The sequence below is a fragment of the Zootoca vivipara genome, chromosome 12 (assembly GCF_965207765.1).
Source record: "Zootoca vivipara chromosome 12, rZooViv2.hap1.1, whole genome shotgun sequence".
NCBI classification, from domain to species: Eukaryota; Metazoa; Chordata; class Lepidosauria; order Squamata; family Lacertidae; genus Zootoca; species Zootoca vivipara.
The window spans coordinates 49216638-49240124 of record NC_142595.1 but is presented as its reverse complement, the minus strand read 5'-3'; the positions used below and the strand labels follow the sequence as shown (position 1 = coordinate 49240124).

Sequence of the window (23487 nt, the reverse complement as noted above, 5' to 3'; positions counted from 1 at the left end):
TAACCCAGCAGACATATTGGCCACAGCATCTTGTCACAAAATGGCGTTCGGCTAGGGGCTTCTGGGGAACTCTCAAGCAGAACTGGAAGCTTCCTTCTCCACTTTGTGCCTTGCAGTAACCATAGATGGGCCATTCCGTTTATGAATCTTATTTCTGTGAGGTACCCCAAAGTACTTAGGAGGCACGCTTCCTTGGCCCATGGCGACTCCATCTTGGCTGGCAGTCAATGACGGGCCATGAGGCTTTTACCAAGCTCATTGCAGGCCTTGCGGTCCGATGCTTTACTACTTTGCTGTACTTTCCCTAAAAGTGCCTCCCATAAATACCTCACTTAAAACCAAGCAAAAAGAAGTGGGGATGGGTGTAGCCCAGGCATCCCCAAACTTTGGCCCTCCAGATGTTTTGGACTACAATTCCCATCATCCCTGACCACTGGTCCTGTTAGCCAGGGATCATGGGCGTTGTAGGCCAAAACATCTGGAGGGCCGCAGTTTGGGGATGCCTGGTGTAGCCCCTTCCCTCATGAAAGCTTTAGAGAGGTATTAAGAGCTATTAACGGAGGATTGTGACTCATTTGCATTTATGGTGGTTTTCACACTCATTAAATGGAAACCATAAGGCTTAAAGCAGCAAGACAGGGCTGAGAGAGCTGTTCCCTCAGATTGTGAGGTGACCCTGTCATTGTGCTTTTTCTGCCTTTCTCTCTCTCTCTCTCTCTCTCTCCCACACACATCAATAATTTCATACTGGACACTAATTTATTTCATTTCATTTCATTCCCCCCCAATTCCCTGGTCATCAATGGCGGGGAAGAAGGATAAGCGAGTCACATTCAAAGGCCTGCTGTGCGGGAAAGGAGGCAAGTCAACATGGCGGCCGCGCAGCTGCTCCCCCTCCCCCTCCCTGCGCCCCGCCCCTCCCTTTCCCAGTGCCATTCATCCTCCCCCTCCTCCTCCTCAATCCTGCTCCCTTCTCTGAAGTTCCCGGATGCCAGCAGCTCGGCCGCCATCTTCCCGACTCAGCCGAAGCGGTCCCGCACCATTCAGTGAGCGCGAGCCCAGCAGCAGGTGCCGCCGCGGCGACCGCCAACCCCGTTCCGAGCCCCGCAACTGCCTCGACCAGCATCCCCGGAGATGTGAGTAGCGCCCGATTGCAAAGCGCCGGGGGGCGAGCAATGGTCTTCAGGGTGCATAGAAGCGGGTGCATGTGAAAAAAGAGGGTTTTGACGTTTGCTCGCCGGCGCGAGGGAGGGAAGGCGGTTCAGAGCCGCCCACGCAATGGACCCCCGCGGGTGGTTTTGCCTCCTTTTTCGGTGCTTAGGGGTCATTACGCCGAGATCGGTGGCGTGCAATGACCCCCGGCTTGCATTAGTGTTCGTGCATTAGCTTTGGACCCCCATTTGGGGGAGGGGGAGAAGAAGGCGGCGGCGAAGGGCTTGGCCACCGTCCTTTGCAAAACAACCAGGTTTTTAGGGCGTTGGACTGGGTGAAGGGAGCGAAATGGTGAAATGAATGTAGAAATGTTGCGCTGCCCCCTCCCCCACGCAAAAGCACGTTATCCTTTCCGTTTGTGTCTCTCTTCGCCCACCCACACATCAGCCTAAGGCGATCTCGGGAAGGAGGGGGGGATCAGGGCAAGGACGTGAGGCGGCTGGAAGAGATCGAGCGGGGTGGGGGCAATGAGCCTTCCTCCACCTTGAAAGAGATGGCCGGGGGGGGTGCCTCTCCCGCCACCGTCAAGCTTCCCTCCTTCCCTCCTCTCCAAGCCTCGTATCTTTCCGTAGGCAAAGAGATCAACTGGTTGCAATGTTGCATTTCTCATTTCATCCCCCCCTTCAATCGTGGAGTCGGGGGGGGGAGAAAGCCCCCCTAAAATAGGCAAGGAGAGAAATAAACAACTTGTGCTGTTGCATTTCCCCCTAAGATTGCGAGACATAAATGAGGTCATTGTGTATGACCCTTCCCTTCCTTGGGGAGGACCTATATGAGAGCCCCGTTTCCTCTTTCCCCCTCGAAATCTTCTTGATCTAGGGAAGGTGATTTTAATAAACAGTCGAACATTTCGCTTTAATCTTGTCCCCATCCATTTAATCTCTGCCTGCTTTGATGGAGAATTGCCTCTTCCCTCTTCCTCCTTTTAAAATATATTTTGCAGAATAAAGCTAGCATTAAATACATTTTTAAAAACTCTGCATGCATATAATGTTTCTACAGTACTGTGTTTTTTTTAAAATGGGAGTGCCTGCTTCCTCCCCCCTTTTTTCTCTCCTCCATTAGCATACCTGGAGGCGGATTAACTGATTCCTGTGTCAGTGTAAAATATTAACGAATCAGGATCTCCCCCCCCCCCGGGGGGTTACAGGTGTAAGGTATATGGTGGCGTTGGGTACCTAGAGATCCCCCCTCCCCACAAACGCCAGTGGATGCCAAATGCTCTGGTGGTTGAAATCGACAGAGGGGGGTGGGGGTGTTCTGAAAGCATCATCTGACCAGATATATGTGTTCAGTGCCCCCACTTTCCATTTTTCCCCTTCAGTAAGGCACCAGATACAGCCCCATACCACGTCTGAAATAATGGGGATGCGGAAGGGGGCACGTTTAAGACCTGCCACCCCTCCCATATTCACCCTTTTGAGTATTTTTAGATTTTGCAAACGCAAGCAGGCAGAGACAGATGACGCTAAAAATACCCTTTTTTCCCAGGCAGTTGTCACTTCCTTTATTTTCATTCAACCTTTGCTGTTTGTTCCTCTTTTGTGGTGGCAGGAGGGCGAGAGTGGAATGCCCCCCCTTTATTCTGCAAAAACCTCAGCTTCCTTTCATTGCTGAGATTGACATCTTTGTGGTGTGGGCTCCCTTTGTGCACCATAGAAAGCAGTCGTAGAGACCACCCCCCCAATATGAAGATTTTCTGTTTTTTTCTTTCTGGAGGATGTAGATCCTTCACGAATTTTGTGTTGCCTTTCCCAAAAACGCTTCCTAAGCTCTGAAAGGGGGGTGGGAACAGGGACAGGGGGATGACATTGTGGAGGAGATGGATTTGGGAGGTAAGATTTAGAGTTGGGTCTGTGTGTTATGGACAGGAAATGTACGTGCGTAATTGAGAAAAACAGGCAGGTTCAAGGGAGAGAGAACAAGGTGTGGAGGGATTGGAAGTTGGAAGGTGAGGGGAAAGGAATATATATATGGCATTTGTTGTGGGTATATTTTGGGGGCTACGGTGGTGTGCATGTCCAAGAATTGAGAGGTGTTGAAGGGGTGACAGGATGGCAGGCAGGAACAGATGTGCAACGAGACCGGGAGATATTTTCTGGCAAATTTCTTTAAAAATAGAGGGTGATGGGAGGGCAAGATGCTTTTGAGTCAGCTGCAGAAATGCTTTAGGCATGCTTGGTTGACAAGGGAGCTGCACTCTGCATGCACACAGATGGTCTAGAGTTCGTTCTGAGCTGAAGAATTCAAAGGAGGGGGGGCAGGCATTTTGGTGGTGAAATCTGGGGATTTTGCTCCTGAAGGGATGGCTTGCACTGCTGGGCTATGATGGAACACTCCTCTCTGTGTTGTGAGCCGCCCTGAAATCTACGGGTGGGAGGGCTGTATGCAGATTTAACACATAATAATAATTGTAATAACATTCTGAGGTTCCAAGTGGCGCTTCCGTGCCTTGTGGAGAAAAGTCCTCCATTTTCACCCTGCCCCCTTCTGGGAATATTGTGAGCTCAAACACAGAGAGAACAGCTGCTAAATTAGCAGATGATGATTTTGTAATGAGATTTAAAATAATAAAAATCAGCCGGTGCAAAAATTATAAACTTACATCGTTCCTCCCTCCCCCCCACAGCTGTGTTTGACTATGCGTACTTTTTTCTGCCTGAGTATTAATAAAGCTTATGCTGTGTAGAGCTACAGAGATATTTTATCCACAAAAATCCACCAATATCCCACTGATGAGCCACAGATTTTGATGTGAGCTTACTCCAGTCTTCAGTGGGTTTTTTTTAAAATGGGCCTACAGACCTGACTTGTGTACTTAATCAGATGATAGCTCAGTAGCATCATGTGTCCAGCATGTGAATTTAAAATATATCAAAGGTTTATATATGAAAGAAACTAATTAGCCAGTTCTTCATAACACTCGTACAACAACATATTCTCTCTCTCTCTATATATATTAATGCACGTAACTCATTTCCAGCAGTATTATCACCATTCCCTCCATCTCCTCTGTATACCTTAAAACAGTGTTTCCCAAATTTGGGTCTCTAGCTGTTTTTTTGGACTACAACTCCCATCATCCCTAGTCAGCGAGACCAGTGGTCAGGGATGATGGGAATTGTAGTCTGAGAAAAACAGCTGGAGACCCAAGTTTGGGAACCCCCGCCTTAAAGCAACCTTCTTAAACTTAGGGGAGGGTGCCCTCAGATGTTGTGGGACCACAACTGCCATCATCTTTGACTAAACTGTCAGGGGATGATGGGAGTTGTAGTCATATAATCATAGAATTGTAGCGCTGGAAAGGGACTCTGAGGGTCTGTGCACCCAAATCAAATAACGGATTTGGGTGAGGGGACACACCATTTAGCATTCTCTCCTCCAATGAACTGGCATATGTAATTGTGCAAACTTTCTTCTCTGTTCGCCTTTTTAATTTCTTCTTAGCCTCCTCTGCTTAGATAATAATTCCCCTCTTTTTAGAAGGGCAGGGAGAGACATGGAGATACCGATTATCCCAGTTCTTGCTCTAAAAGGTCTGAGTACTTAAAAAGTTTATCCTTGTACCAGAACCAATTGTGGTTAACACCCCCGCCAAATAACGACAAAAACCCTTAATGGGTCCGAGTGACTTGAGAGTGTTCACACTAAAGTCAGGGTTGTGGGTTTGAGCCCCACATGGGGCAAATGATTCCTCCATTTGCAGGGGGTTGGACTTGATGACCCTCATGGCCCCTTCCAGTTCTACAGTACTGTGATTCTGAACCGGAAACACATCCCCATCCTAGGAGCGGTCTGTAAATCCCCCTGGGGTCTCTTCTTGAGGGTGTGTGGTTGGGTTGAATCAAAGAGAGGAGGGGCCTAGTGCTGTGATCAAATACCCTCCCTCACTTTGCCCTTCAATCTCCCCCTCCCCTACTTTCAATGAATGGATCTCTTCTCCCACCCCTCTTTACTTGAAACTGCCTTTTTGTTCTGGCAGTCCGTAATTTGGAAGGTGGGTTTTGTAAAGGAGACGGAGGGGGGGGGTAACGCCCCCTGCGGCTTTCCCAGGATGTGCAAATAATTTTCGGTATCCATTGCATCTTGCACCCTTCATTTTTTCTCGCCTCCCCTGATGTTAGCAGCCTGACCAAGTTACTAGACCACAGGAATGTTTTACAGCCTTGCCTTGCCTTGCCTTGCCTTGCCTTGCCTTGCCTTGCCTTGCCTTGCCTTGCCTTGCCTTGCCTTGCCTTGCCTTGCCTTGCCTGTGCTCGTCTTTTGTTAGCCTGAGGCAGGGAGCGGGTGTGGGCTTCCCTAAATCGTGAGGATCATCCGTGGCTGATTTGTGTCACGTTATATGGAAATGAATCGATCGATCGATCGATCTTCCCCAGCCTGTCAATATGTGCCTTTAGCCGCATGGAACCTCAGCAGATGGCTTGACTGAGGGGGGGGGAAATTGAAGGGTTTCCTCTAAAGGCCTTGCCTACTAGAGAACAAACAAAACCTTTTGTTCTGAGCAGCTGATACAACAAGTACATGCTTTGTGCCTTTAAAACAAAGAGGTGGTCAGAAGATGATTCAAGTCACCTCCTTATCTGGTGTGAAGTCATGTTTTGGCCTTGCAGATAGGGTAACACCCACCAGCCCCACCGAGATAAGTCTTCTCTCATGAGAGCTTTTGTCACAGCTACGGGGGGGGGGGGGCCCTCCCAGCTCAAGGGCCACATTCCCTCCTGGGGGGCCACATGGGAGTGGTGTGTGGGGCCAGAGGCAAAAGTAGGCGTGGCCACTCTGTGATGTAAATCCCTGGGTTTCCAAAGGCAGTCTCATCCGTCCCTCCACCTTTACACACCTGTAATGCCCCCCCTCCCCGCCGCCCATTTATAAGCCCCCTTTGGGACCCTGACCCTTGAACCTTCACCCTTGTAATTTACCAAATGACTTGGCATAACAAAGGTGGACTTTGGATGTGCAATTGCCTCTGCGCGATAAGCCTGTCCTTTATCTGATGTAGAAATTATTTAAATTACCTTGGTACGTGCGTCTTTTGATTGGAGGATGAATTCCTGGCTGGTTTATTATCGCCAAGTAGGTTTTTTAAGGGTTTGTTTTTCGGAGGATCTTTGCAGTTCTGCACGTTTCCTGTTTCCCGAGGCGAGGAGGCTGCTGAGATCCCCTCTGTGTCCCATAGCTGCCAAGTTCTCCCTTTTTTAAAGGGAAATTCCCTTATGCTGAATAGGCTTCCTCGCGAGAAAAGGGAAAACTTGGCAGCTATGCTGGCAGCAGCCAGCTCCAGGTTCTCTCTTTCTACCCGGTTCTTTGAATTGGGGAGAACCCCCTGGGACTTTCCAAATGCAAAGCAGGTGGAAGACAAAAACTCAAGAAGAGGCTTTATACTGAGTCAGATACCGTAGTTGGTCCACCTAGCTTCATATAGACCACACTGATTTGCAGCAGCTCTCCAGGAATTCATATAGCCTTATCCCCCTAGAGAAGCTGAGGATTAAACCTGGAACTTTTCGCATGCGAAGCACATGCTCAAACACATTGAGCTATATGACTCTTCCTGGGTTTTTCTCAGCCCAACATTTGATTTTAAGTGTGTGTTATAAGAGTACCCTTATTAATTTTATATCCTGTGCAATGCTATCTGCACTTGGAATTCTAACTAGCTGGTAGTAGTGAATATTTTATTTTTGCTGTCTTGCGCCCTGCACAATAATGGGATGAGGAAGGGGATAGAGACCAGCATGTATGTATGTACCGTATGTATACCAGCACTTTATGTACAGTATGTATATCAGCGCTTTAAAACCTGGGGTTTTGTTGATAAAATTCAAATCCTTAATGCCCAGAGTGCTCTGTCCATTTTCTGAAGTGCCTTTAATGGCTTTTTTGGAAGAAGCAGGTCCGGGAGGGTGTTGATATATCCCTTCTGGAGTGAATGTTTCTTGCATTCCCTTCCTGGTCCTGAGGACTGGTAACTTGAACTGCGCAGTTCCTCCCTCTCCTCAAACAGAGAAATTGCCATGCAGCTAGCTGAGCTGGAGAAAAGAAAAAATGAAGTCAAACTCACATGCCAGGCTTGAAGGTACCTCCCTCTCTTTGAACTGGGAGGTGGTAACTTTTGCAACCTGTACTGCAGTTGCTCAGATTTTGAGCTTTATCTGGGCTGGACACCTACAACCTGCCCCAAGTGTGGTGGACTGGGAGAGCAGGCTTCAAATCCCCATTCAGCCTAACCTACCTCACAGGGTTGCTGAGGGGATTGAAGACGGGGAGAACCATTCATGCCACCTTGAGCTCCATGGAGGGAAAAGCAGGATGGAAATGCATTACTTTTGGGGGGGGGGGCTTCCAGTAGCCAGTGCTTCCCTTAACAGTCAGAGGGGTGGTGCTTTCTCCCATCATTCCTTTTCGTTCTTGTGTTTTGTTTTGTTTTGTTTTGTTTTGTGCTGGTTCCAGAAATAACAAGGTGTGCTGCTCTGAGCTGGAAGTGGTTTGATGGTTACTTAGCATCTCGGGCAAAATCTCCTGCACATAACTGATTTGCTTCCCCTTCTGTCCATGGACCACCCCTGACCTCATTATCGTGAGAGATGTTAAAGCCGTTAGCTACTGCATTTATCATAAATCTTGCCTTCTTTCTGCGGTTTAACGTTGCTTCTTTTTCTCTTTTTTTAAATATAAAAAGAAGAATAGCATGTGAGTGAGAGAAACGAAAGGAAACTGGTTCTACATATATATCTGTCCTCGACATGTTGGGCAGGGACTGGCATAGCTGCCAAGTACCCCATTTCCCTCGGGAAACCCCCGTTTTTACTTACCTTTTCCCGGTGGTCCCCCGTATCACTTCGTCTCCTGTTTTTCTCCGTTATTTTCTCCTGCCGGCGGCCATTTTTTTCTTTCCGATTTGCCCTTTTATGGGCACCAAAAATGGCCGCCGCTGGCTTCAAAAGTCGCTTGTACGCATGTCCGGAAGTGCATAGATGCGACTTCTGGTGTCGTCGTCGGCCATTTTGGTGCCCATAGATGGGCGGAGCGACACCGGAAGTTGCGTCGACGCACTTCCTGACATGCGTACAAGCGACTTTCGAAGCCGCCGCCGGCCATTTTTGGTGCCCATAGAAGGGCAAAGCGACACCGGAAGTTACGTCGACTCAACTTCTGGTGTCACAGGGCTGCTGGTCCCGGATTCTGCAGTCCGGGACTTGGAAGGTAAGGACTGGTGTTCTTCAAAATGCAACAGGGGAAAAGACAAAAGGAAGAAATTTCTTAATTGGCCTAAGAACATAAGAAGTGTTCTGCTGGATCAGGCCAATGATGGCCCATCTAGTCCAACATCCTGTTCTCACAGTGGCCAGGCAGGACCTGAGCACAGGAACGCTCTGCCTTCCTGATATTCAGAAGCATTTACTTTCTCCAAGCATTGTCGCTCTGCCTCGTAGCCCTTGGAGCTGTGTGTACGTGCTTAATATATGAGCCATACATTAGCTTATTTTGCATCATTTATTCTCCTGCCAGTCATGCCTGGCTCCTTGACAGCTTCCGAGATTTAGCCAGCCCTACACCCGGGCTGTACCATTTCGGACTGTTCAGGGTTGAGGGCGGGAGCATTTCACGTGACTCGCCCGTGGGGAAAGTTCCTTGCATATAGTAAAGGTAATGTGCAAGTGGAAGGGGTGCTACTGTGAGCCTCTTCTTTCCTTTATTTATTTTATTTTATTTTATTTATTGAATTTATATACCGCCCTTTGCCCGGAGGTGTCACATAAAAAGATCATAGTACAGTATATAAGATAAAAAATAAAAGCAATAACCGAATAATACCCCCCCCCCAAGAGCCACATTTTAAAAGGGTATGGGATGTGCTACATCTCAATGTGCAGGGTTTTTTTTTCTTTTTTGAGGGAAGGGGGATGGAGGAGTCATTCTGCGACGTAAGAGGTCCCAGTTACATCACTTAATCAGAACGAAGCCTTCATACAGCCAACCAAGGGTGCTCTCCAGCTGCTATGGACTACAACTCCCATCAGCCAGTGTGGCCAGTGTCTGGGGTGATGGCAAGCGCTAGTCTACGCAGTGATGGCCAAACTTGGCCCTCCAGCTGTTTTGGGGCTACAACTCCCATCATCCCTAGCTAACAAGGACCCAGTGGTCTGGGGTGATGGGAATTGTCGTCCCAAAACAGCTGGAGGGCCAAGTTTGGCCATCACTGGTCTACTCTACAGCATCTGGAGGGCGCTGAGTTGGGGAATGCAGCCTTAGAAGCTCATCTCAACTTGCTCCGTGGGTTAGCAAACCCATAAAGACAAAGGTTTGTGGGGAGCACTGGATTTCTGGGCCCCTGCGCACACCCTCCCAAGACCCTTTTACATAACCGTGATTTCTGTCCTCAACATGGTCTCCAATGGCCTGGGATTTCTCTCTCTCTCTCTTTAAAAAAAAGGAAGGGGGGGGAACCAAATCAGATCTGGTAACTCATTTTTGTTCTGTGTCATTCTCTGTAGCACTTGCTGGTTTTGTTTCTCTAGCCTTCTCCCCATCCCCCTTGAGGGATGGATCCCAGCCCTTTACTTGCCATTGTTTCGGTGGTGTGGCGTCACTGTCTGAAAATAGAAGGCACTTGGGAATGTGTGTGAGCGCGCGCGTGCCTGTCTGTCTGTCAGGGAATTGCAGGTCCCTTTCCTCACCGTTGAAATCGCCCGTCTTTCATTTTAATTGTTTTGAAAATGAGACCCAGTTGGTGCAAACCAGGGGTCCTGAGCGTAGACCTGGGGGGGGGGAAGAAACCCAAGCCTTTGTTTCTATGGGTGCCAATCAAAGCTGGAAAAGGTACCCAGAAAACATGGGTGAATTTTAGGTGTTTTGCCTAAGCTGAGCTGTTCTGATATGGGTGCGGTGTACAAGCATCTGTTCCATGGGAATGAGACGATTTCATTCTTAGTTGGAAAATCAGGGTCCTGTGGTCTGTAGGATTTTGTGCTGCCCGGAGCTGCTTCGTTGTAAAAGCTTGATATGAAAATGTCCAGGTCTCCCTTTCCAGGGATTAAATTTAGTGTCCTTGCTCTTAATCCCCCTCTAATTATAGCCTTTTATCTTAAACCCACCAGAGTTTTTAAAGTGCAGACCTCCCCCATGCCCAGCAGATATTCTTTTTTTCTGGCGGGGGCCAGGAGCTGCTTTCTTGTTTTAAAAAGGGTAGTCTTGGGGGGGGGGGGCTTGCATTGCAAGTTACCTTCTTTATTTTAGATTGTTCAGTTTTTGTGGCATGTAAACAAAACCTCTGATAGGGAAGGTAGGTTTGTGCTGGGCACTTGGGAAGCTATGGGGTTAAATAGGTGTTTATTTATTCATATATTATTTACATATATTTACTTATAACATAGCAAAGTGTAATAACAGGTGCCAAATAAAGCTAGAAAGAGATCTCCAGAACTAAACATAAAGGAACAAATTTCCATAATGAAACAGGACATAATAAATTAACATCACAGGGTTGCAAGAAACACAAATGGGTTTTCATTATCCTCTACCTTGTGACTTGAGTGCAGTATAGAAAGACTCAATATTTCTTGATAGAGGCTTTGACTTGTTGCCTGCCCTCTCTGTTTCTCTCACCATATATGTAAGCATAACCATATATACCAGGGGTCAGCAAACTTTTTCAGCAGGGGGCCAGTCCACTGTCCCCCAGACCTTGTGGGGTGCCAGACTATTTTTTTGGGGGGGGGAGAATGAACGAATTCCTATGCCCCACAAATCACCCAGATATGCATTTTAAGCAAAAGGACACATTCTACTCATGTAAAAACACGCTGATTCCCAGTCCGTCCGCAGGCTGGATTTAGAAGGCGATTGGGCCAGATCCGGGCCCCGGGCCTTAGTTTGCCTACCCATGATGTATACCAGGCACCCCCAAACTGCGGCCCTCCAGATGTTTTGGCCTACAACTCCCATGATCCCTAGCTAACAGGACCAGTGGTCAGGGATGATGGGAACTGTAATCCAAAACATCTGGAGGGCAGAAGTTTGGGGGTGCCTGATGTATACTACCGTATCAGTTTTACATTCTCTCTCTCAATGATGGTGTACTGTCTCCCCGCACCCACCCATTTTGACAAATTATCATTCTGGCAGACGTTAAGAGGTGTTTGACGCACACCAACAATATGGGTGTTTATTTTAGTTTATTCCATTTGCATCCCACCCGTTCCTCACTCTGGAACTCAAGGTGTGTCTCCCATTTGGGCAGGTGCTTCAGCCAGGTGTCTGTGTCTGTGTGCTGTCAGGACTTGCAAGCTCTGGGGCTGATTTTCAAAAAACTCTGTAGCCACGGACAATCAAATTCCGTTGCCATTATTGATAGGGCTGACCATATTTGTTGCAAAAGATAGTTAGGAATCTCCTGAAGATAGAGAGATAAAGATAGAGAGATAAAGCCCTTTTGAGCAATTGAGGGGTGAGGGTAATTCCTGTACAGTGGTACCTTGGTTTAAGAACAGCTTAGTTTATGAACAACTTGCATTAAGAACGCTACAAGCCTGGAAGTAGGTGTTTGGGTTTGTGAACTTTGCCTTGGAATAATAACATGTTCCGCTTCCTGTTGAGTGTAAATTGAGTCCCCTGCTGCTATGGGAAAGCACGTCTTGGTTTAAGAACGCTTTGGTTTAAGAATGGACTTCCGGAACGGATTAAGTTCATAAACCATAAAGGTACCACTGTATATATCAAGTTGCCTGTGGCAAGTATGAGTTTGCACACAGCAAGTGTTTTTGTTTGTTTTGTTTTTAGTTTTTTTTCTGGGCCATCAATGTAATGATAACTGACGTAACACAATTATGTAGGAAGACTGCTTCCTAAATGTTTTGATGGCTGCTACTACTTTATGTCATCACTTTGGGGAACTTAAATGCAAGGCTGGTGGCATTGTTCTTTTGTTTTGTTCGTTTATTTTTGTTTCTTGTAGGGAACTGAGAACGGATACCAGTTGGATCAGGGGTCAGCAAACTTTTTCAACAGGGGGCCGGTCCACTGTCCCTCAGACCTTGGGGGGTGGTGGTGGACTATATATATATATATATATATATTGGGGGGATGAATGAATTCCTATGCCCCACAAATAACCCAGAGATGCATTTTAAATAAAAGGACACATTCTACTCATGCAAAAACACACTGATTCCCGGACCATCTGTGGGCTAGATTGAGAAGGCGATTGGGCCAGATCTGGCGGCCCTCAGGCCTTAGTTTGCCTATCCATGAGTTAGATGATGCAATGAAGGCTAACAGAAACTCGTATACATAAAAATCAATATATAATATGGATTTTAAACAGCAGAGTCTAAAAGCAGCACTCGGATTTAAATTAAAAACAGAAAAGCAAGTTGCAAATATGATGATTTCAGTGTCTGCATCTGCAAAAGGATGCTTTCAGTTTCTGTCCACAAGACAGATGCGTATCCACCAAGAGGGTATCCCAGGGCTGTAGAGCCACCACGGAGAAGGCCATGCCTCTTAAATATTTGCTCACCTAATGCCCCCACAATGCTTTTTAGGTGGAATGCTTTTGTTTCTAGAGGTTGACTGTCTGGGGTTGGACCCAGAACCACTTTTGAAGAGGGTGAAATGCCTCTTTGCTCATTACCTGATTTACATACGGCCTTGTATGGAGCGCCACCTCTCAAAAAATACCCCAGGCCTGCCCCCATGCATCACAAAACCTCATAAAGGCTCCCCCCCCCCAAGCCTAATTGTGGCATGGGGCTACATGGAGTGCTAACCCCTCTTCACTGTGACACCCCCTTCTAAAATACCCCATGTGTTGCAGTTCAGGTGGCAAGCCTAATTATGGCTGTGTGAGGCAGGATTTGTGGTGGGCCAAATGTGAAGACTGAATCTGACCTTCAGGCCAGTGGGTTCCAGGCCACTCCTTCATTGCATGTCTTTCTTTTATACAGTGGTACCTTGGTTCTCAAACTTAATCCGTTCTAGAAGTCTGTTCCAAAACCAAAGCGTTCCAAAACCAAGGCACGCTTTCCCATAGAAAGTAATGCAAAATGGATTAATCCGTTACAGACTTTAAAGAACAACCCCTAAAACTGGAATTTAACATGGATTTTACTATCTAACGAGATCATGGATTCATAAAATGAAAGCAATAAACAATGTACTGCGGTCACACAATCAATCAGTAGCTGAACTGGGTTCTACACAGTCACAAAAACAAAACAAAAAGGCAAAATGAACAGCAAAAACAGACGGACCTCAGAGTAACACTCAAAATGGAAGTGTGGCACTCAAATTGGAAGAGTAACACTCAAAACGTGCTAAAAGAAGTTTGCAACTGGAACACACACTTCCGGGTTTGGGTTCCAAGTTGTTTGCGTTCCAAGGCATTTGAGAACCAAGGTACCACTGTATATGTTTTGGGCTTGAATCTATTAATTACATTTCACAGTTCTTTGAGCTCAGTTGCCTTGCTGTGTCCTCCATGTTTTGTTTTTAATGGTGTAAGCCAGGCACCCCCAAACTGCGGCCCTCCAGATGTTTTGGCCTACAACTCCCATGATCCCTAGCTAACAGGACCAGTGGTCAGGGATGATGGGAATTGTAGTTCAAAGCATCTGGAGGGCCGAAGTTTGGGGTGCCTGTTGTAAGCTGTCCTTACTAAGACAGCTGGGAATTACAACTTTTTAATGTGAGATGAAGTCGGGGCGGGGAGAGGAAGATAATGTTGATAACCGCAGTTTTCGCTTTCTCTCTTGCCCGCAGGTCGGCTCCCGCTGCTGCCGCGCCCCCCGCTGCCGGAGGAGAGGGGGGTGGCCCTCCTCCCCCACCCCCCAACCTTACCAGCAACAGAAGGCTGCAGCAAACTCAGGCTCAAGTCGATGAGGTCAGTTGCGTGGGCAAGGATGAGAGTGGAGCTGGGCAGCTTTGGGGGAGAGAAGTCGCCTTTTCCTTGCCACCTCTGTTGGATTGGGGAGGGGTGGGGTTGCAAGGTGACTCTTCCCACATAATTGCTTAGGGTGGGAGAAGAGCATGGACTAAAAGGCCTACCTCCACACAGCACAAACACATAGGCTGCACAGTGAAAAAATTTTAATTAATAGGAAAATACTGCTGCTGCTGCTACTACTAATTTTATGACTTCTATCTCATCCATCTGACTTGGTTTCCCCAGGCACTCTGGGCGGCTTCCAGCAGTGAAACACTAGACATTGAAAGGATACAGGGCTGTTTTCAGATGTCATTGGAAAGCCAGATACAGTCATACCTCGGTTTAAGTACGCTTCGGTTTGAGTACTTTCAGTTTAAGTACTCCGCGGACCCGTCTGGAACGGATCAATCCACTTTCCATTACTTTCAATGGGAAAGTTCGCTTCAGGTTAAGTACGCTTCAGGTTAAGTACGGACTTCCAGAACCAATTGTGTACTTAAACCGAGGTACCACTGTAGTTGTTTCTCTCCTTGGCATCTCAAGGAATGGGCACCACCACCGAGAAGGCCCTCTCCCTGGTCCCCTGTAGCTTTACTTCTCTCAGTGAGAGAACCACCAGAAGGCCCTTGGAGCTGGACCTCAGTGTCCGGGCTGAACGATGGGGGTGGAGAGTATACTGGGTCGAGGCTGTTTAGGGCTTCAAAGGTCAGCACCAACACTTTGAATTGTGCCCGGAAACGTACTCAGAAAATACTCTGGAAAACACAAAAGAAACAATTCCTGGCAGTGCTTGATTTATAACATAGAACACAACTACTTTGTGATACGATCAAGGGACAAGTATAAAGCAAGGCAGCCATCGCCTGAACCCGTAACACCCCAGGTCCTGTGTAGGCAAACTAAGGCCCGGGGGCCGGATCCGGCCTAATTGCCTTCTAAATCCGGCCTGTGGACGCTCCGGGAATCAGTGTGTTTTTACATGAGTAGAATGTGTCCTTTTATTTAAAATGCATCTCTGGGTTATTTGTGGGGCATAGGAATTTGTTCAACCCCCCCCCCCGAAATTTGTTCATTTCGGCCCCCCACAAAGTATGAGGAACAGTGGACAGGCCCCCTGCTGAAAAGGTTTTGCAGTCAATCACTGAGGTCATCCGAATGGGCTGCTGTTATGATGTTCCCCATATTTCAGAGGCCTAGTCAGCCTTAACAAGAAATTCGGGAGTTAGTGCCAGTGTCTTATGCTGTGCAGCACACTCCTGGCAGAGATTCAGCAGGCATGCTTTCTTTTTTTTGCTAACTAAAATTTATATGCCGCTTGATTTTATTTTATTTTACCGCTTAAAGTCATTTCAACCTCAAAGTAGTTAAACAGAACTAAAGCAAATTTTGGCTTTCTCTTGAATGACTTGTTCATGTTGAGAGGCACTGTGGTGTCGTGGTTTGCATGTTGGACCTTGGAGAGCAGGGTTCGAATCCCCACTCGGCCATGAGACTGACTGGGTGACCTTGGGGCAGTCCTAGTCTGTTTGCCTAACCCTACCTCACGGGGTTGTTGTGGCAATTAATTGAGCAGGGAAGAACCATGTACGCCACCCCCCCCCCCTCCCAGAAAAAGTGTGGGATATAATTCAGTTGATAAATAATAACTAGATAATGCTGACAGGCCTTTGCAGTACTTTGATTTTTATTTTGATCAGCCAATTTCCTTAACGATTATCTGCATTTTTGTTTTTTTAATTGCATCTTACGGTTTTAGCATTATACACCATCATGCTGTTTAGTGGTGTGGTGGGACAGAAATATTTCTGTAAATGAAATACAACCCTGTGTTGCAAATTTTGGCTGTGCTCATCAGCCCGGCCTTATTAGCAGTTAGCAGTCTACTCTTTTAACCCCCTCTGGAAACTTGTGAGAGTAGGTGTCTCACTTTTCATGCGCTTTAGAGTTATCATTCCCGCCTCTTTCTCCTGTTGAGAATATTTAAAACGCTTCCACCCTGGCTTTCCCGATATTTGTACTCAAGGCTGATTACAATAGGAGAGTATGAAACAATAATGAGACTTAAGACTGAAATCAGCGGTGGCCTCAACCAGCAGCGGAATTCTGCAAAAGTCGTGGTGTCACTTAAGCAAAAGCCCAGGGGAATAATTCTGTTTATCCAAAGCAATTTTCACCCCACTCTGAAGCGGAAAAGGCTCCCAAGGCAGCTTATAAAGTTCAATCAAAGTGCAGCTGCTTCTCTACCCTCAGAAGGAAAATGCGATGGGGAGGGAAGAGGAAAAAAGCAGGTGTTCTTACAAGCAGGGGTCAGGAACCTGCAACTCTCTCGGTCAGGCATCCCCAAACTGTGGCCCTCCAGATGTTTTGGCCTACAACTCCCATGATCCCTAGCTAACAGGACCAGTGGTTGGGGAAGATGGGAATTGTAGTCCGAAACATCTGGAGGGCCGAAGTTTGGGGATGCCTGCTCTAGATGATGCTGGTTTGCAACTCCTTTCTTCCCTGACCTGGCTGATGGGAGCTTGGAGTCTGACAAATGGAGAGTTTCAGATTCATGTAAAATTTCCTTGCAATGCTGAGCTGGGAAAGGGAAGAGTTCAGAAAGCCTGATGGCATGGCTGCCGCAAGGTGAGCGTTGGGGGGACGGTTTCGTCTTGCATCCATTTTCTCTCTCTGCTTTTCAGCCCATGTGCTCTGGGCCTTTTCTGCAGTGCTTGCTGTGGTGAGACGGCATCTCCTGTACCTTTTGCTTGTGTGTGAGATATTGGGGTGGGGGGGGGCAGATTGGACTGGCCTGTTCTCCCTCCCCCTGCAGAGTTCCCTGTGGTCGGCAGAAGCTTGTGGGTCTCTCGTGTTTACAGTGGTCTCCAGGAGGAAGTGTGAAGCTGTATTGGCAGCTGTGTGGTGTAATGGTGGGAGATAACAGGGTTTGCATCCCCAGTCGGCCATGAAGTGGCCTCGCCCAGAGAAAGGTGACCATTCGGCCAGTCACGACATCGACATCGCAGGGTCGTTGCGAGGAGGAGAACTTGCTGAACCTTGCACATCTGGGAGGAAAAAGCGGCATATAAATCTGAATAAATGCAGAATACTGTAGTAATAACTGCTTCTCTTCCTTTTCCTGCTCCAGGTCGTGGACATCATGCGAGTGAATGTGGACAAGGTTCTCGAGAGGGATCAGAAGCTCTCAGAGCTGGACGACCGCGCCGACGCTCTGCAGGCGGGCGCCTCCCAGTTCGAAACCAGTGCAGCCAAGCTCAAGCGCAAGTACTGGTGGAAGAATCTAAAGGTAACCCGGAAAGAGCAACCCGCATATGGCGCCCTTCGAATGTGCTGCTAAAAGCCCTTCCCTGCATTGCCGAAATGGCCGTGCAGGTCTTAAATGGGAATGAGAAGGCTCAGTATTGCCCAGCCTCCAAGAACCCGTTTTTCAATCTTCAGACTTATAAAACTTAAGAGTGAAGAGCTGGCCCTCTGAGTATATGTGCAGATTCCCCGTGGATGAATCTTCTAAACTGGAGAAAGGGAAGTGAGTGGGGCAGTGTGTCGCTTCCGAGTGGGCTAAGCTGCAGGATCTGTCCCCGGAAGGGCTTTCTCCTGTTCACTTGCTTCGTTTATTCGTTCGTTCGTTCATTTTATTTGTGTGCCGCTTTTCTGCAAAAAAAAAAAAGTCTTGCTCAAAGCGGCCTACAACAAAGAAAACAGGGAAGCATTCCGAAAACCCAACAGTGCAAAAGCAATTTTCATGATAGATAACATAGCGCAGCAAGAGGATAGCAATTATGGTAGCGTACAAAAAATAATAATCAACATTTCAGTCCTGTAAATACAAGAAGATCACATAAACAACAGCCATCATACAACAACAAAAATGAGAAGGGAGCTTGACAGTTTCCCCATGGTCCTAGAAAGACCCCCTCCCACAATATTGCTCTCAGTTCTTCTCCTGCAGCAACTTGCAAGGCCCCCATAGGCAGGGAGTGGGCTTCAAGCTGCTCTTGCCCTTGCTTGTTCCCAGAGACCAGTTGCATCTCATTGCACCTTTTCCCAGCTCATGCTCTCGCTCCCCCCCCCTTCTTCTCTCCCAATTGCAGATGATGATAATCCTGGGGGTGATATGCACCATTATCTTGATCGTTATCATCGGTGAGTTTCTCCTTCTCCTAGTGAAGGCCATATTTTCGGGGTGGGACGGGTTGTCTGTCTTTACAGTCGGTTGGGCTCGTTCTGGGTCCAGGCCCCCGTCTCTGGCAGACAGGGTTGCACAGCCACAGGGGAAAAAAATGTTCTGGTCTTTAAAAAAAAAAGCATTGCTGCTTCCCTTTTGAGAAAAGGCTCAGGGCTACCAGTCTGTTCTCTACAGAGCAAGCTCTTTCACCAGAGCGAGGCTGGTGCCCGTTTCCCCCCATGCCCAGCGTTCAGTGCTGGAGCAAGTAAAGCAGTAAGGAAAGGAAAGAGCATGCGAAGAGTTCAGCTCCCTCGTGAGAGGCAAATACAAAAGTTGAGCTGAGGGAGTTTGGTTTCCAGGCAGGCTCTTGATCCCCAGGCATTTCCTTGAAGGCGACACTTTGCCTTTCCTCGTGGTCCCTGAATTGTGAGGGTGCCTCATTCCCCCATCTTCAAACGGATGGCTCATAAATCTGGTTGTGACGGTGGTAACATCTCCAGAGGTTGGCTGCTGCAGGAATCCCAGGAACCTGTCCGGACGGGCCTTTGTTCTGATGCAGCCACGCACCTCTTTAGCTGGTACGGTCAAGACAGTGACCTACCTTATAGGGTGGTTGTGAAAAAGAGCTGCAACAAGGAGCTGCGTGTGGCGCTCTCTTTGAAAGGGTTACACAAATGCCGGCAGGGGGTGGGGAGAGGTGAGGAGACTTGAATGGCAGTGGGAACTTGGCTTGGCCGTATCGGCTTCTTCCTCTAGTCAAGGACCACCCTTGGCAGGCGTTAGCACCCATCCCCAAAGCTGCCAAGTCTCCCGTTTTCCCCGGGAAATCCCCGTTTTTCCAGCTGTTCCTAGCTGAAAAAACGGATTTTTTTTGTCCCCCCCCCCCCCGTTTATTCTGGCGTGGCGGCCATTTTGGAACTGGGCGGAGCATGCTCAGAAGCAACTTTTGATGCTGCTCTGCCCAGTTCCAAAATGGCTGCAGTGCGACTTCTGGCGCGGCGGCCATTTTGGAACTGGGCAAAGCAGCATCAAAAGTCACTTCTGAGCATGCTCCGCCCAGTTCCAAAATGGCGGCAGCGCTACGTCCGGTCTGCTATTTCCGGCCCGGTCCCTTATTTCTCTGACAGCAACTTGGCAGGTATGCCCATCCCTCTGTGTGTGTTCTGGGGGTGGTCACAGTGGGTTACCTGAGCAACCGCATCCTGGCTGCCTGGACCCACCTAGCTGCACAGATATATTTTTTGGGTGGATAGCAGCTGAGTTGGAGTGATGTAGTTTGGGAGTGGCTGAATCTCTTGAGGTTATTAACGGTCCTTTCCCCCCTCCCCTTCCTCCTCTTGCAGTTTACTTCAGCACTTAATGGAATTTATGGAGCCATTTCTCATCCAGGAGCAAGGCCGGGAGCAGCGTGAGGGGCAAAGCATCCCCCCTCCTCTAGATCTCAGCCATATCTTCCAGCCGCCGCCCCTCCCTCCATACGCCCCTTACACCCTCCCAAATCTCCTCCTCCCCTCCGGTGTGTGTGTGTGGGTGTGCATTGCGTGTGGGTGTCTTGTAAATAGCCTGATTTGTTATTTATACATATATATATATATATATATAATATAATATATTTTGTCTGTTTGTAGATTTATTACTAGACTTTCCATGTGTCATGGAATCTTTCCCCCTTCCTCTTCTCCTGCCAACCCCCGACTTCTCTCTTTCTCTTTCTCTGACAGTGTTTTTTCAGTGTCTTGGTTTTTAACTAAAATCTTCAAGGACCAATAACTCTCCGTGATCCTTAACCCTTCTCCCAACTTAGCTGGGCTCAGAAACTTCTAAGGCACCCTGGCCCACCACACTTCCTCCCCATGCAAAAAAAAAAAAAATCACCCGGATCCAAATGTTGGAGCAATCTTGGGTTGCGGATCTTATCTCCCTGCCTGCAATCTTTTACATCCCAAGATATCAAGGCACCTCGTCGGAAGTGGGATGCCATGAGTGCCCAGCTTCCCTTGGTCTGGATTGTGACCCTTTGCCTCCTGCAACCGCTGTGACATTGGACTAGATTGTGGTGTGTTAGGGTGTCGGAAATTCCTTTGCTTGCTCTCTCTTTTGATCTCAGCCCCTTCCCCGGCGGGGAAGAACCTCTACCCTTCGTGATCTTCTGTAACATTCCTGGAGTTGTGCTGTGTGCTGTGTCTTCGAAGTAAGCAACACTATACCTTATAATCCCCTCCTCCCCCTGTGCAGGGAGCAGCTCTGTTTTGGGAATCCTGCAACAGCCCTCTCCTCGCCTCCTCCTGCCACTTATGGGAGAGGCGGATGATTTTCATGCCATAGATCTCCTAAATGAAAACTGCCTCTCTCTTTTTTTGATAATAATAATAATAATATTAAAAATACGAGTATACAAGGTAATGTAACCTGTACATTTCAGACCTGCCCGGTAAGGGAGCCAAGGTTATCTAGGGGAAGCAGGATAGCTGCTCACACCCCAAAATATAACTCCCAAGTCGTCCTCTTCTTGCAATCACTGCCTATTTGCCGGGAATTGGGGTATCGTCATTCGTGTCCGGGTAACAAGCAAGCGAGAGTTCTGCCTTTAGTTCCTTTCAGAAGTGTGTTTGTGTGTTTTGTTGAAAGCACAGATAACTAGCAGATTCAACATCAAGTGATATGGGGATTGGGGGGGGAGCGTTGCTGATTAATAAACTTCGGAGCAAGAAAATGTCTTTCTTTCCCCCTGCTTGGGAAATTCTATTTGGGCCAGTTTTGCGCTATAGCAAAATAGTTTTTCTGTGTCTACTCTCTCAATTTCTGAATGGAACTACGAGCAAGGGAAGGGTGTGTGTTGTGGTTGTGTGTGTGTGTGTGTGTGTAGAGATTTGAGTAGGGAGGAGGCTGGCTTGAATACAGGCTGTTTTTTTGTGGGGGGGAGAGGGAAACTCCTCCTCTCTGCCCCCACTTCCCCATCCTCACCCAAGATCAGCCAGTTCCGCTTTGCAAATGTCGTAATCGTGATATTGTGACGAGTGAACTCTCTCTCCCCCCCCCCCCGAATTCCTGTTCAGCACAAACTGCCATATTTCTTGGCCTGTTTATAATGTCAGCGATGTGTGACTCTCTTTTTTTATTATTTTTTTGGTACATCTTCCCCCTCCCCTCTCCTCTTCCCCCCTCCCCTTTCTCCCAAGTAGAGGGGGTGGGGCAACTGTTTTAAAAGATTATCCCTTATCCACTCGTCTCTGTGTTCCGGATTGCTCTCTCTCGAGGCCAAGGAATTTCAAGAGGGAACTAGGAGAGGTTCTGGATCGCTCTCTCTTCTCTCTCAAGGCCAAGGAATTTCAAGAGGAGGGAACTAGGAGAGGAGCCGGCTTTTCCACGGAATCACCATCGCAGCTTGGCGAGTCGGGTGCCCCCTGCCAGTTCGGAGGGAGGACTTGGCAAGGGGCGTCCTGCTAGTGAGAACGGGGCGTTGGGGCAGAACTTGAACCGTGTGTGTGGGGAGGAGGCTTAGAAGCCTGATTAACATCCTGGCTCCCTGCAACGGAGGGAAACGAAGGGAGCAAGGAGGTTATATGACTGCCGCCTCCTCCCCTGTTGAAAAAAGTTGCCGGCAATTCTCTTAGGTGGATGCTTGGATATTGTGAACTGCTGGGGAAGAGGAGAGCCCAAGGGGGGGGGGCGCTATCCCTTGGAGGAGGGGGAAACTTTTGAGGTTGCTCCTTGAACAGACAGCAGCGAGGATGGTGGAGGTCCTGGACGCATCTGTCTTCCATATATGCTGTGGAAAAGGGTGTGTTTCTTTTAGGGGCAGGCATCCCCAAACTGCGGCCGTCCAGATGTTTTGGCCTACAACTCCCATGATCCCTAGCTAACAGGACCAGTGGTCGGGGAAGATGGGAATCGTAGTCCAAAACATCTGGAGGGCCGAAGTTTGGGGGTGCCTGTACTAGGGCATGATTTGAGAGAGAAGGGGCTGCAATTCTCCAGCTGGACAGCAGGTGTCACTGCTGCTCTCCAGCTCCCTGGATGCAGCCCTCTTTTAGTTGGAGAAAACTCCTGCTGGGGAAAGGGACCGATTTAAAGGTAGAAAGGGTATTTTAACGGGTAGGGTAGATCAGGGCACAAGGGGGTGAGGAAAGGTCCTTTGCTTTGCTGCCCATTCCCCCTCCTCCTCCCTCTTCCTCAGCAGGCCTGGGTTATGCGGGAAAGGGGTTGGACTCGTTACGGACATGACCGGGAATGACTATGCTGTGAAAAATACCTGAAATTTGGAAGGGGAAAAAAATAGTACAATAAATGTCCTGTGGAGAACGCCCAATTATTATTCTTTGTCTTGCTTGTCTGTCTTGAAAAGGGCTGGCCTCTGCACTCGCTGGGGCAGCGCAAGGAATCTCATAACTTGGCTGAAAGAAAATCAATATTATAAGTAACCACACGTTAAGTGACTGGAAGAAGCATAGAATTTCTGGAATGGGTTTTTTTCTGGGGTTTTGGGGAAAACAGAAATATATGCGATGCTTTCCGTGCTTTTCAAGGGCATGAAAACGGCGTGTAAATGTGTGTCAGTCTTTGCTCGTCTAGTTAGCGGGCCGTCTCGAGACATTTTGGCACTGGGTGCGAGGCTCAATAGGCCTACCCCCCCCCCAACCAGGGAAGAAGGGGTGAGTCAAGATCTACAGTGGCGGGTGAGAATAAAATCAACCTTACCCGATGGTTCGCATGGGAATCACAGTCTCTTGTGCGGGAGAAAGGAGCCCAGGATACCCCAGATGTCAACCCCTCACCATTTGCTCTCTAGGGGTGGAAGGAAAGCAGCAGTGAATCATAGAATCATAGAGTTGGAAGAGACCACAAGAGCCATCCAGTCCAACCCCCTGCCAAGCAGGAAACGCCATCAAAGCATTCTTGGCATATGCCTGTCAAGCCTCTGCTTAAAGACCTCCAAAGAAGGAGACTCCACCACACTCCTTGGTAGCAAATTCCACTGCCGAACAGCTCTTACTGTCAGGAAGTTCTTTCTAATGTTTAGGTGGGCGATGCATTCCTTGGAAGGCAGATCTGCTGCCCCTGTGGATCCTGCTGTCCGAGGCGGTTTCCTCACCTTGCCTCATGGGTGGGCTGGCGATGTAGCAGCAAGCTGTTGGAAGTCTAAAGGTTTCGTATTCCAGCTGTTGCCCCTTTGTTGAGT

General features: G+C 48.2%; 1 protein-coding gene across 3 annotated transcripts; it reads left to right on the top strand.

Annotated features, from left to right (window-relative positions):
* Positions 1 to 975: 975 nt before the first annotated feature.
* Positions 976 to 22617, top strand: VAMP2 (vesicle associated membrane protein 2). 3 transcript variants are annotated; one of them, XR_015946676.1, is made up of 6 exons: positions 976 to 1136; positions 13975 to 14095; positions 17271 to 17429; positions 18235 to 18286; positions 19652 to 21565; positions 21627 to 22617. XR_015946676.1 is itself a non-coding variant. In XM_035134476.3 (5 exons), coding segments are annotated over exons 1-5 (351 nt in total). In that variant the 5' UTR covers positions 976 to 1134; the 3' UTR covers positions 19669 to 22617. The 3 variants fall into 3 exon arrangements, 2 of the variants coding, with proteins under 2 accessions (XP_034990367.2, XP_088512185.1); XM_035134476.3 differs by having other exon boundaries at positions 19652 to 22617; XM_088656059.1 differs by lacking the exon at positions 976 to 1136 and having other exon boundaries at positions 13919 to 14095; positions 19652 to 22617.
* The last annotated feature ends 870 nt before the right edge of the window (positions 22618 to 23487 follow it).

Bases quoted from the DNA above. Each gene is read 5' to 3' on its own strand.
- VAMP2 (XM_088656059.1), top strand. From the start codon at position 13,934: ATGTTGATAACCGCAGTTTTCGCTTTCTCTCTTGCCCGCAGGTCGGCT. The intron at 14,096-17,270 runs GTCAGTTGCGTG...TTCCTGCTCCAG, and splicing joins CTCAGGCTCAAGTCGATGAG to GTCGTGGACATCATGCGAGT. The intron at 17,430-18,234 runs GTAACCCGGAAA...TCCCAATTGCAG, and splicing joins ACTGGTGGAAGAATCTAAAG to ATGATGATAATCCTGGGGGT.